Source organism: Triplophysa rosa, linkage group LG7 (genome assembly GCF_024868665.1).
Source record: "Triplophysa rosa linkage group LG7, Trosa_1v2, whole genome shotgun sequence".
Classification (NCBI taxonomy): Eukaryota; Metazoa; Chordata; class Actinopteri; order Cypriniformes; family Nemacheilidae; genus Triplophysa; species Triplophysa rosa.
In genome coordinates, this window is record NC_079896.1 from 27,141,147 (window position 1) to 27,155,465 (window position 14,319).

A 14,319-nucleotide genomic window follows, 5' to 3' on the forward strand; every position below is an offset into this window, starting at 1 on the left:
ACGCACACACACACGCACACACACACACACACACGAGTTCCTTTGAAAATGTTTGATGTTGTTGAAGTGTTAAAGTGAAGACATTTTGATCGTGAAGAAGTTCTCAGATGTGGGATGTATTTTCACTCTTCAGTAACTGATCTGTTTCTGTCATTGATCTTTACATTCACTGAAGCCACAGACAAATCAATACACATCACAATACATGCTTCTACGTCACAACCTTTCATCTCACACACACACACACACACACACACACACACACACACACACACACACACACACACGCACACCTTTGTGACTCACCGTAAACTACAGGTGTTAAAGACACTTAAAATCAACAAGAAAACAAAACTGACCTTTTGGATTTGATTGCATTCATCGTGTCATGTTTTGTTCATTGACAATAAAAGGTCTGTGCACAACATGTTGATTTTAAGAACAATGTCATCTAAAGAGAACATGAATCTCCTCATTCATATCAGACAGACGTTCACCTTTGTTATCATCTATTCATCATATTCTCCACACTTCTGTATTTAAACACAACAGCTCTGTGCTAAATCAAGTCACCTCCGCTGAATTACTTCAGATCACAATATTCCTGCGATATCAAAGCCTTTTATTGCCGTAAATCTACTTCAGCTCAACTCCAGATTACCAAAGAGATTGTGAGAGTTCTTCTCCATCGGGCACATTACGCTCAATCTGTTACAGAAGAGCTGCTTTCATCTCTGAGAGGAAAAATAACACGCGACAAAATCTCTCACACACACAGAGAGAGAGAGAGAGAAGTGTGTCGGATTCATCACAGCAGACAGTTGAATATTATTGATGATTGATGTTTGAAGTGTGATGTTAAAGGATATGGGCTGGACACCAGTCGAATACACCAGCTGCGCGGGCAGGTGCTCTGCTTGAGACAGAAGAAGACGATGGGAGCTATCTCCGGGTACAGAACAACCACATCGCTTAACTCACTGCTGACGTCATCGCCCACTTCCTCTCTCCGCTCTCTTGGCCCCGCCTCTTCCTGCTCAACAGGCTGATACCAGCCGGGAGAGGCAGACAGGTCCACGTGTGGCTCCGCCCCCACTGCAGCGGGACCCTCTGATGTCATGGCTCTGGACCCGTCTGCAACAGAAACCATACAGATGAGTGCTTTAAGAATCACATTCATCAGCTCTCCTCTGATGACAGAGCTGCTACATGTAATAATGATATAGATATTGCTAGATGTAATAATTGGATAAGTAATCATTTTTCGATTATTTTCCAGTTGAGAAAATGAGCTTTATTTTATTCTGTTATAAATAACAGAATGTGTAAACTGCCAAAAGCACTGAAACATTGCACAACATTTTATATGCAACATTTCTTTCTTTTATAATATCGCTGTGTGTCTCCTCAATCTCACTGAAACAGACGCATCACGTCTTAACTCCTCCTCCTCAACTGTGTCACACAGGAATGTTACATCACATGACGCCACCAGTGCATGTGATCGATCACATCATTACTATAGATCTCTGTACGTGTAAAACTACATCATGATGCCAAAAATCTTCATCAACATTCCGAGGGGACTTCAGGGAAAAGTGAACAAAAATGAAAAGAAAACTTGAATGCGATGTGTCTGGAAGCGAAGCTGTGTTTCTGTCTGAATATTGTGATTTGATGACATCCTCCGAGACTCGGTTCAGTATTACATGAGCGCTCTGAACTCATGATAGATGAGATGACACTGGGCCACATTACCACAGTAAAACCCTCAGAGGTCTGGAACTCAAATCAAATCTAACCGTGTGTTAAACAGATGATTCCTTCCAGCTATCCAAATTGTCAGAGTGCATCGAAGATATAAAACATTGGATGACTTGTAATTTCCTTCTTCTAAATTCTAATAAAACAGAAATATTACTCATCGGAGCAAAGACACGTGAGCAGAATATTTCGGATTATAACCTGCAAATTAAAGGCTGCACTGTTACTCCAACAAATACAGTTAAAGACCTCGGCATTATATTAGACAGCAACCTGTCATTTAAAAATCACATCTCAAATGTCACAAAACAGCCTTCTTCCACCTTAGAAATGTTGCCAAATTACGAAATATTTTATGTGTGGCTGACGCAGAGAAGCTTATTCATGCATTTATGCACTACTTAGTGGTTGTCCTGCGTCATCAATAAACAAACTACAGTTAGTTCAGAACGCAGCTGCCAGAGTTCTAACCAGGTCCAGAAAATACCATCACATAACCCCAATGTTATCATCCCTTCACTGGTTACCCATTAAGTATCGTATTGACTTTAAAGTTCTTTTAATTACTTATAAAGCCCTAAACGCTTTAGCCCCTACCTACATAACAGAGCTTCTACCACACTACAACCCATCACGCTCTCTAAGATCTCTAAACTCAACACCTAGAATAACTCAATCCACCAAAGGGGGCAGAGCTTACTCATACGTAGCACCTAAACTCTGGAATAGCCTCCCAGATACTATTCGAGGGTCAGACACACTCTCCCAATTTAAATCTAGATTAAAGACACATCTTTCAGCAAAGCATTCACTTAATGCAAAATATGCTAAATCAACCACCGGGAGACTGCATTTATTAGATATTATTTACTAGAATAAAATGGGTAACACTTTAGAATAATGGTCCGTTGTTAACAAGTAACTATGCAGAAAGTAATAGGCAGTACTACATTAACACTTACCTTAATACTATTAACTAATATAGAAGCAAGATTAACTAAGCAGTAAGTAATAGCTAATTTAGGACAAAGGTAGTTCCTTATTTGGTATTTGATAATTACTAAAGAAAAATGCCATCATTGACAGCTACTTGCGAACTATGACCAATTAATAAAGAAAAAACAATTAATTACTAATCTCAACATTAACGTACATAAAGTGAAAAAATAGGTTGTTTGTGGAAACAAATTTATGAATAAATACAAATACCAAAAGCCAAATACCAAAACATGAATGGATATATTCTACATATATAGCCTATCCATAGAGATATATTTCATGTAGTACTGCCTATTACTTTCTGCATAGTTACTTGTTAACAACGGACCATTATTCTAAAGTGTTACCTAATCTTGATTGTTCTATAAACACCATGAGCTGTGCTGTGTTTGACCTTTTTGTGTTTTTCAGTTTTTCTTATTTTCTCCTGTAAAGCTGCTTTAGAACAATGCACATTGTGAAAAGCGCTATATAAATTAAATTGAATTGAATTGAAAACATGAGCAGGTACAGGTGACATTCTCTCTCTCCTGTTATTCACTTTCATTCAGTGGACATGATCACACTGTGTCCGATGTGGACGGAACATTCTGAAAAGGACATTACAGCACCTGTTGTGTTCTCTCTCATTCACTTCTGACAGGAGCTGTTTATTAAACTTTATAAATGAGAAACACATCAGCCTTATATTCTGCCGTTCTTTCCCCTGATAACTACATTTCCACAATGAGGAAAATCATTCAATTACAGCTGTAGTCACTTCCACTGTTCCAACACTTCCAAACCGAGCACTCATTATTACATATTATTCACAAGATAAAAGAGAAGAGACATACAAAAACTATCACAACACCTATAAGCTTATATCTATAATGAGCTTCAGCCAAACTTTCCTCCACACAACACACACAACACACTCACCTCTCGTTGCATAACGTGATGATTTATGTAAGTGTAAAACACACACCTACACAGTTTTATTAAATCACGAGACTGAAATACTGAGGGAGGTAAAGTGACAAAAAACTTGAGTAAAAGCTGTTTAAATGAGGAGTTAAAGAAATCTGCACACACACACACACACAGCAGGAGGGACGTTCAGACGTCAACTGTGTTCTTGGAAATTCAGCTCGATTAAAAGAGCAGTTGGTTTCATACTGCGAGTCTCATGAACATTCATGACACCCTAAAACTGATATAAAAGCTCTATCTGAGTAAATCAAGCTGAACTCATTCACAACATAAACGCTCATTCCTCAAAATGCAGTTAAACAGTTCTGCATTATATACATTTTGTGTGTATTTGAGCACAAATCACATTAACAATGATGATACAAAAAAACTGAAAAAATGAAGTGTACATTAAAATAATCAGAATATGTGATACTTTCGATTTGATTTTCTTAATGCAAAAATACAGTTTCTGATTTCAGTTTGAAATTTAGTGTGAAATGTTCTTGACAGGTTTATGGTTTTGACTGAATTATTGCCAATCAAATCCACTTCCTCTCTGGACAGGAAACAAACACTGTGAGATTAACACTAATGAACTATTAACGACAAACGATCAGACCTCATGTCAAACGTTCACAGACAGACAGAACGACAGAAAGCGAGACAACGAGAGAGATCGATTTTTTTATGTAGCCAAATGATATCATAACTTTATTGTGCTACTTAAATGTAGATTTAGCTTTTTGTCAATCTTTCATAATAGTGTTTTATTTATTTTTCTATATAATTCTATTTATTTTACTTTGTACTACATACATCTTTTTTATCTTTCCTTTGTACACACTGTTTGCACAACTCAGCTGCAGATGCTTTGGCAATTTTACCACAGACAGAATGAGAGAGAGATCGAAACAAAACACTTGACACTCACTAACGTGTGTTAAACATTCATTTCAACACCAGACAAACTCACTATAACGAGAATAAAACAGAGCACTGTCAGTCATTTCATCAGCCAATCGCAACAGAGCCTATTAACATACAATTACTGCTGCAACACATGCTCATGTAAAGAGTTTCTGACATCAGATATCACCTTATAAAACATCCCTGCAGAATGATGTCATCAGTGACACTCACACAATGTGTTAAAATGACATCATCAAATTAAACATTAATGTTGCTAATGACACATTTACTGCACACAAATATTGTATATCATGGAGAATATGAGATTATTGTAAATAAACACAATGATACACAGCTGGTGCTAAACAAACATAACTGACGTTAGCCAATATTAAGCAAAAACATTTATATTGATATTTAACACAAATAGAAATACACAGAAATGTCCCCCTCACTCATTTCCATGTGTCCTTAAAACATGATACGCCATGTGTTTATTATTTCTATAAATGCTCAGTTTTCTGTGGGTGTTTGGCATCTCTGCTATAGAAACACACACACACACAGTCTGAACTGAGCTGTGTGTGTGTGTCCAGACTCATTAAGCTCTAAACAATCAGGGTTATTGTCTCACACACGCGTGCGCGCGGGTGCTGTGCTCAGACAGATTCTCTTCATCTGTTCCGGACTGTTAGCGCTGACACTCTAAAATAACTCCCATTCTGCACACTAAATTACACAACACACTTCATTCACCAGAGGACTGTCAGCACACACACACACACTTTAAAACAAGTAAATAAAAGATGGATATTGTATTCATTCAATAACGTATTATGGTATACATTATCATCATCACCTGATACCATCATGCTTCAAACAGCATCTCATCATCTTACACAACACTGTTTTACATTATCATCAGACCATCAACAGATCTGGGTTCTGATCCACACCATCATAACAGAGTCTCCCAGACCCTCATCGGAATGATTCTGAACACGAATGAGCGCGTAACAATAATCTTCTCACAACAACAAAATCTTAAACAAGAACATGCTTTCCAAAACACACACACACTTAATACTACAAACACGTACACTGTCATACAGATCTACAGCCTCTGGGTACGAGCAAAAAACTCATTATGGGTTACCCTTTACTATCTCTTGTTTCACACACACACATCATATATTCACATATGAAAATCAATTTGATTAAAGACACCAAATAAACTTCGATTTAATTTATAAATATTTACAGTATATAAATATAGTTGTGTAACTGTAGTGTGTGTAAAGGTGCCAAACAACATTCTGTAGACACTTGACACATGAATACAGGACGAGAGGTCAAAGTTTAATGCTTATTTCTATGTATAATGACGTAAACGTGTCTCATCCAATCAGGATTGAGCATCTGAGGAATGTGTTTTTCAGGAAGCACAACAGACAGCAGGACTGAAATAGTTGTGTTGACACGAGTGACACATTGTTATCACAGCAGACAGTTTGAAACACATTTCCTGCAGTGAAATATTGATGAGTGTTATAAATAACTGCATCATTTCATCAAAGTGACACAAACCAGAGAAGATGCTTGACATCAGCCGGGTGTTTCCCCGGTAACAGAGGGACCAGCGAGGAGCGACCGCTCAATACACCAGACATCCACACACACACGTGCTTGTCATTCACCTTACATGTGATTTCTCATCCACCGGGTGAAAAGTGTTCATGTGAGGATCACTCATTCATGAAGCTGACCCTCACACGCTGACGTTAGTTTAAATGTATTATTTATTGACAAAGAAATATAGGGACAGCTGAAACCACACAAAAAGCACGTACTCTCTACAGTATAATTGTGTAATATTTGATCTCAACACATCAATAATTGTATTCATTTATGTTACATTAACTGTATTATAAAATTAATTTATAAAATGATATAATAAAATTATTCAATATATTTAAAATTTAATTGTGCTGTTTATTTCATCATACAATATACTTTACTTGAAAGAGTATGAAAAGCTGCATATACAGTATGTTGCGAGGTTTCTCTGACATATACGTGTATGTACAGCTGGCTAATGAGAGGTCTGTAATCTGGGTATAAAAGTATTAAAGGTGTTTCTTGTGTTTGAACACTTGGCATCGCTCGAGGATCGGGTGAGAGCGCGTCTGTGAACAGCGGCACAAAAATGACAAAAGGCTGTAAGCAAGCGTGTGCATTAAGCCCTTATATGGAGATGGGTTGGATGTGCTTAATGCAAATGACTAGTCTCGTGCACACTGACGCTCATTAGAACCCTCCAAATTCACTAAGATTTCAAACAACAAATCTACAATCTACAACATTCTCTTCATAGACGTACACACATCATGCATGTGCCTACAGTGAACAACAGCACTGAAATGAAAAGATGTGGATCCAGGTGTGAGAACACAGGAGTCACTTCATAATGATGGATGTTTCACAATTAAACCAATTTAATTACTAATACATATGACAAAACAAACAGACACGACACATTTTCAGTAATGAACCGAAGAAGCATCATGTTTTGATTGATATTTACGCTGCTCTTGTTCAACTGTGTGCGTGACTTCACTGAACAAAACTACAGTGATTAACTGACCTCAGATCAGCTGTCACATCTCCAGATTTAATATAAATAGGAGCTTAAATTTATGTGCAGAATGTGTGTTAAAAGAACTGAACTGTGTGTTCACAGAAGAGAAGTGGAACTGAATTCAGCTGCGTTGTGAATGTGAAACATCATCCAGATGATCAAACTGAAAACAAAACAAAACTATGATTTTATAACTGAAACCAAAACAAATGAGAGAAATATGTTCACTACTGATCTCTAATCAGTTTAGACCAGGGGTCTTCAACGTTTTTCGGGAATGAGAGATGCATGGACCCCCTCACTAAATGTGTAAACAGAGCTATTTAAATAGAAACAGCCCTTATTGTCACAGCAATATATTATGTTAAAGCGGCCGTGCAACGGTGTTTCAAGCATTCTGAGTTATTTACGATGTTAAACGCATTGTCATCTCATGCTTGACATGGTCAACTTGTTACAAAATACGAGTTGGACGTATGGCGTAGTATTTCTGCGCTCGATACACTCCCCCAGCGTTCGTACAGGTTTCGGAAAGTTTTTTTCGAACATGAAAATCCGTTTCTTAAAAGAACTTTTCTTAGTCCCTTATTGGACAATTCTCCTGGAAAAGCACGCGGCACGCTTCAACCAGCGGGAGAAGGAGCATGAGCACGAAGTTCAGCTGTTTGTTTGCTCACTGCATTTGGGTGATGAATGTTATATAAACAGTGGATATATCGCTGGATTTGGAGATGGTTTGAATCTGATAGATGGAACGGCAGTCCCAGCGATAAAAGATGCTGGACATGAACCGCATGCGGTAAGTGAAACTGATGTCCCTCCCACACGCGTCGTATGTTTTTGGAAATAATCGTACAGCTGCATCTGTCTTTTATAAATGTGATCAAACTAAAGACTCTACGGATATTTGAAGGGTGCGATACTATTCTGTAAGTACTCAAGATTAACATGAGATATGCAGAAACTGTCTGAGACACGGCCGCTTTAAGACATTACATTAGGACTATGATGCATGTTATTGCATTTTTAACAAAAAGTTGCCTGTGATTAAACAGTAATTTGCGGACCCCTTGCAGTTCCACCGAGGACCCCCAGTTGAAGACCCATGGTTAAGATGTTCCTTCTATTAATATTCTCTCTCCACAATAACACAAGATTCAATGCACCCATAAAAACACACAGAGAAGAATTCTAAAAGCTCTTATTTCCACATTCCATGATGAATTATTGAACCTCATACAGATTTGTAACCTGACAGTAAAAATCTCATGTTCTCTCTGAAACCTATGACTGTGGCTGGTATTACAACACTTAGTAGTGTTAAACACACACACGCATCGTCTCGTCTCCATCACGCTGAGTTTCTCCAGCCGTCTGAGAGTGACTCTATTCTATGAATGAACTACATCACATCCAGCACTCACAACGCAACACTGTACAGTTTCCCAAAATACACAACTGTTTAAATCATATTCACACCGGTCACTGCATCTATACACACATTATTCAGAATAACACACACTAGTGTAAAAACACTGCCGGTGGAAGTGTAACACACAAACAATAATCACACATCTATATAATCTTTTTATTCCAGTACCTCTTCTTAGAGATAGGCTCTACTCTACAAATAACACGACCTGTCACGAGACTGTAGCACTGATCAATATTCATCATGTACCGTAGAAACATCATCAAGCACATGACACTGAACGCTCTACAGAACCTCCAGCTGCACTCTTAAAATACAGGTGACAAAGACACAGAAGAACCATTCATTGAAGCATTCTAGAAGTTCTTTGTTGTGAAAAACGCTTCTTAAGACCATAAAGAGGTAAGGGTTGGTTCTCAATGTTTTAGACTGCACTGCAGACCCTGGTTAACACTCCACATCACATGAGCAGACGTTTGTTTTAAATCACCTCAAACGATTACATTCATTACAACACACAAACAACATCATATCACACATACCAATTAACACAATCTCTCTTTATTTATGCTCTTCAATGCAAAAACAGCTTTGTGTGCGTTTGTGAGGAGGCAAATATTAAGAAGAAAGCATCCATCACATCTGTTTTAATCAGACAGCTCACTCACGGCGAGCACTGCCGCTTCATGGCTTCATCTCAAGAGTTCAGTTGTTTTAGATTTCACCCATCAGTGAATGATCAATCAGAGCTCAAAACAGTGGAAAACATACACGAGACATTAACATTTAACATTAACAGTTAAACACACACAGATATGTCATTCATGCAGTCACGTTTCAACTTTGTTTTATAACTTTATACTGCAAACCTGTCATTCAAGTTAATGTCATTTATCAGATTTTGCTCAAAATGTTTTTCAGCAATTATAGACATCTTAAACTCTCTCGCGATTCAATGAGCGCGTTCACAGACAACACACGGGAGCGAGCAGCCGTTTCAGCAAGCCGCGTGCTATTAATAAAACACTAAAACATACACATTCTGCTGAATGTAAATGAATCGTTGGGAAATTTCAGAAAAAATAAAGAAATGCGTCCACTTTACAGTATATGAATGGTTTAATGTTTTTAGCGCGTGATATGAAACTGTGATAATAAAGAAAAATGTGATGAATGTGATGGGCGCACTCGGTGTTTCTGAGGAAAAAACATCACAACCGATGCTTAAACTCCCTCATGTGACTTACAAAACACCATCCTCTAATATCTCAACATCACTGAATCTAAATCACATGTTTTGACACATTAAAAGTCGATTATAGAATAGATCTCATTATTATCTAGAATTGATGTTTTACAATTCATAAGATTATATTACTATAAATATGAGAGGAGAGTCCATTTAAAATAAATAATTAACTATATTTAGATTCGACTTCTGTGCGCCACGACACGCGAGCATTTATTCTCTCTGTGTGTGTGTGTGTGTGTGTGTGTGTGTGTGTGCGTGTGTGTGTGTGTGTGTTCATGTTTGTATATCTCGGTGGGGACCTAAACCTGAATACACACCAACACATGGGGACTCGTGTCACCGTGGGGACCAAAATTGAGGTCCTCATGGCGGCAAAAAAGCTAATTAAATCTGTAACAGAACAATATTTTTACAAATCTAAAAATGCAAAAAGTGTTCTATGATCTTTAGTTTAGGGATAGGTTGGATAGGGGATAGAATATACAGTTTGTACAGTATAAAAACATTACGCCTATGGACTGTCCCCACGGGGATAATAACCAGACGGTGTGTGTGTGTGTGTGTGATTCTGTAACAGGTGCGTGCGTGCGTGCGTGCGTGTGTGTGTGTGTGTGTGTTCAGATGAATGTAAAAGTTTGAATGGTCATGTCCTGAACTCACCGTGATTTCTGTCATTAAAGATGAACGCGCGGGGAGATGCGCGTGCAGGTCTCGTGATACGCCGTCCCGCCTCAGATGAGGAAGAGATGTCCAGTGAAATGTGTTTTATTTCTCTCCAGTGTGTTAATCAATGCAAATAAACACAGAGAAGCTCTGTGGAAACTCTTCCTCCAGAATCCACATAAGAAACTCAATCTGTCCGCGCGCGCTCTTCGTGTCTCACACACGTGTGTGTCTGTGGGAACGTCTTCAGTCTGCAGGTGAGCGGGATTCAGGAATGATGCTCGAGGACGCGCGCGGATTCCTCAGATGCGCGCGCACTTTCTCCAGCTCCGCTGAGCTTCATGTGAGATTCTCCTACAGCTGCAAACATTCACAGACATCGCGGCGTGCTTCGCGTGGGTTCTGGAGGCTGTTGCATCACCTGAGCGCGCGTGCGCAGCATCGCCTCAGGTGAGCGCACGCGGGAACGCGCACAAACGCTCCTGTGATTCTGTGAAGACGAAGGAGAGCCGAGCGCACAGACCTAACTTGGTGAGCTCAACAGCACGTCCTTTTGTAAGATAATCACCGTTTGTTCCTTAAAGGAACAGTTCACACACACATAAAAACATAGATTTTATTACAGGAAAAAACATATCAAAGGCACTGTATTTACTATAGTAAACTTTATACGCGCTATGGTGTTTTGAAGCATACCACAGTAAATATCATAAATACTGTATTTACTACAGTTTATCAAATCAATCGCTATAATTAAGTACATAATTATTTGTAGTAATTACTATAGCCTACAGTAAGTGGCTTCAAAACATTTGAAATATTTGCTCCCTCCCCACAGTCTTACATACAGTGCTTTTTCAATACTTTTGTTCTGATCTTTGTCTCTTGAAGGACTTTGACAGTCATTTTGATCTGTACTTGAATGCATCTTTATGTGAGACAGACAGTGATGGAGCAGCGTGTGATCTAAACAAGACAATCGTAACAGACTGTTGAGTGAACTTTACCTCTAATGCTTCTTTAATGGTTCTTCGCCCCTAAACCGTCAGCACAATAAACAGTATCTCTCATGCTTCTTCAGCGCTTCTGACACTAAATACACCAAATCAATTATTACAATCTCTCAAACTAAACACTTATGACATTCTAGTTACAGAGATATTGTATTTCCTTGGATTACACACGGAAGAGCACGATTAGATGTGTTCAGTCATATGAGAGAGCTAGACGCTGATGTCAATGTCATTCATCACTGTGTGTGTGTCTCTTAACAATGAAAAACAGCAGCGCTTTTAACATCATTCTTGCTAAAACAAGACGAATGATCAATCCATCATCCATACGGGCCGGCAGGTTTATCCCTACTGGGGTCTCAGTGAACGCTGGTGTCCAGTCCATCACAGGACATAACACGCACACGCACACACCTACAGTCACCAATTCATGTAAAGAAATACCTCACGCACACACATACATGTTATATCTGTAAGATTTATAAGACCAGCCGTTTTAGAATAGTTACAGCTGCTTTAAATCCAAATAAATGTGACGTCCAAACCATTATTTGTGTTTATGTTGAATTATTTATCAATATTTCCCAGAGAGATTCTGACTGCAGTAAACAGAATGTGTCGGATCATTAAGTGCGATTGTGTTGAATTGTGTTATTGATCCGTCAACACTCAAATAAATGAGGACAGATTTACAAACCACATTATTGGTCATGTGACACAAAACTATAAAACACACCGGTCTCACCCACAATCAGACAAACTCTCATCACCAGAGATTTATATTCACATAAAGTAATGATTTAAACGGAGCTAATGATCATTTCTGTTACCTAACCTTGTCATTAAAACATTTTTTATGTTGTTTTTAAACGCTATTTTATCGTGGAGATAATATATTTTTAAAGATTTACTTTTGGCCATTTGCCTTTATTAGTGCAATAGGAGAGTGAGGACAGGAAGTGAAGTGGGTGGGATCGGCCGGACTCGAACTCGGGTGGCCCGGAGCGCAACAGTGCCTTATGTCGGAGCACTAACCACAAGGCTATATCGGCTCCAACATCACAGAGTTAATATTATATCATTTCTGGAGCAACACTTTCCTAAATCTACTTAATCATTAAAAAATAAAATGTATCTGAAATCAGAGGTAAATGGCACGAGGTGAAGTGTTTTTGCTTTCATCACACTGACTGAAGCCTGCGCGAGTTTAAAATGATCTCTGTCGCCCTCTCGTGTCTCACAGCACGCAAACGCACACCTCACAGCACAGAAACACCACAGACAAAACACACACCCGTAAAACTTCAGCTGGAGCGCTTCACTCACTTCAATGTTTTTGATTCACAGTTTAAAAGCCGTTTAGAAAGAATTGTGCATTACAAACTCTCCAGTCAGCAAGCCATGTTATTGTGACACAGACACATGTTTTCAAGCGCAATGTCATTAATCACATCTATCTCTCTTCACTTTCACTACTGTAAATGTATTAATTCATTTCATGAAGTTCAAAACACATGACAGACAATCACATTAAACCATCACTAAATGACCAGCTATAGCTACAAATATAAACACAAACAAGAAAATGTGTACAATTTTACACATCAGTACAGCAGTGACTGACATGTGTATGAAGATCATGATAATGCAGAACTCACGTGCATTCGTGAATAAATCTCATCCTGTCGGGTCTCAAAGACATCCAAACAAATAACCAATAAACATTCAGGATAAGTCGATTCATTTGACCGCTTCAACAAACAAACATGTTTAAACTTCCCATCCTAAACCACATCCGTCATGTGACTCGAACATCAGGTCACAGGTCACTTTGCTCGTTCCACTTGATGTGGTGCTGCGCAGATTGATCAGAGTATGACATTAAAGTATCGTGAGATTCCAACTGAATACATTATACTAATTACAAATCTTACTGGATTGCCATCTGCATTACATTTACTAAATATTGTGTTTATTTAAAGTGTTTTTCCAGGATAGTTACCATAAAAACAGTCGACACCATAGATGTATCAAACCACAACACAGTCTTATAAACACACACACACACACACGCACACACACGCACGTCTGGTTTACTATCTCCGCACACACACACACACATGTCTGATTTATTATCTCCGTGGGGACAGTCCATAGGCGTAATGATTTGTATACTGTACAAACTGTATATTTTATCTTCTAAAGATCATAGAACACTTTTTGCAGTTTTAGATTCTTTTTAAATATTGTTCTGTACAGTTTATAAGCTTTTGTGGCCATGAGGACCTCAATTTTGGTCCCCACAGTGACACGAGTCCCCATGTGTTGTGTGTGTTCAGGTTTAGGTCCCCACCTATTTAAAAACAGGGCCACACACACTATACAAAGCCACAGTAAAGGTCATGATGATTACAAAAGAACTGTAAATGAGTATGATATAATATAAAGGTTCTATCATACTTAAACAAAAGTTTTAAAGCTTAGGTCTATTGTAATATTAGTTTAAAATCAAACGTTATAGAGTAACACACTTATCTCTGTGGACATAAGTTCTGTTCCTTAAATACATAGGAAGTGTGTGTGTGTGTGTGTGTGTGTGTGCGTGCGCGCGTGTGTGTGTGTGTGTGTGTGCGTGCGTGCGCGCGTGTGTGTGTGTGTGTGTGCGTGCGTGCGTGTGTGTGCGTGCGTGTGCGTG

General features: G+C 38.6%; 1 protein-coding gene across 1 annotated transcript in view; it reads right to left on the minus strand.

Annotated features, from left to right (window-relative positions):
- LOC130557309 (voltage-dependent T-type calcium channel subunit alpha-1I-like) overlaps positions 1–11,043 on the minus strand; it is a 69,122-nt gene extending 58,079 nt beyond the window's left edge. The window contains exons 1-2 of the mRNA XM_057338971.1: positions 10,609–11,043; positions 870–1,134 (exon numbers count right to left, since the gene is read on the minus strand). Of these exons, the coding sequence (XP_057194954.1) occupies positions 870–1,120 (251 nt within the window). The 5' untranslated portion in view covers positions 1,121–1,134; positions 10,609–11,043. The remainder of the gene's footprint in view (positions 1–869; positions 1,135–10,608) is intronic.
- Positions 11,044–14,319: the final 3,276 nt, after the last annotated feature.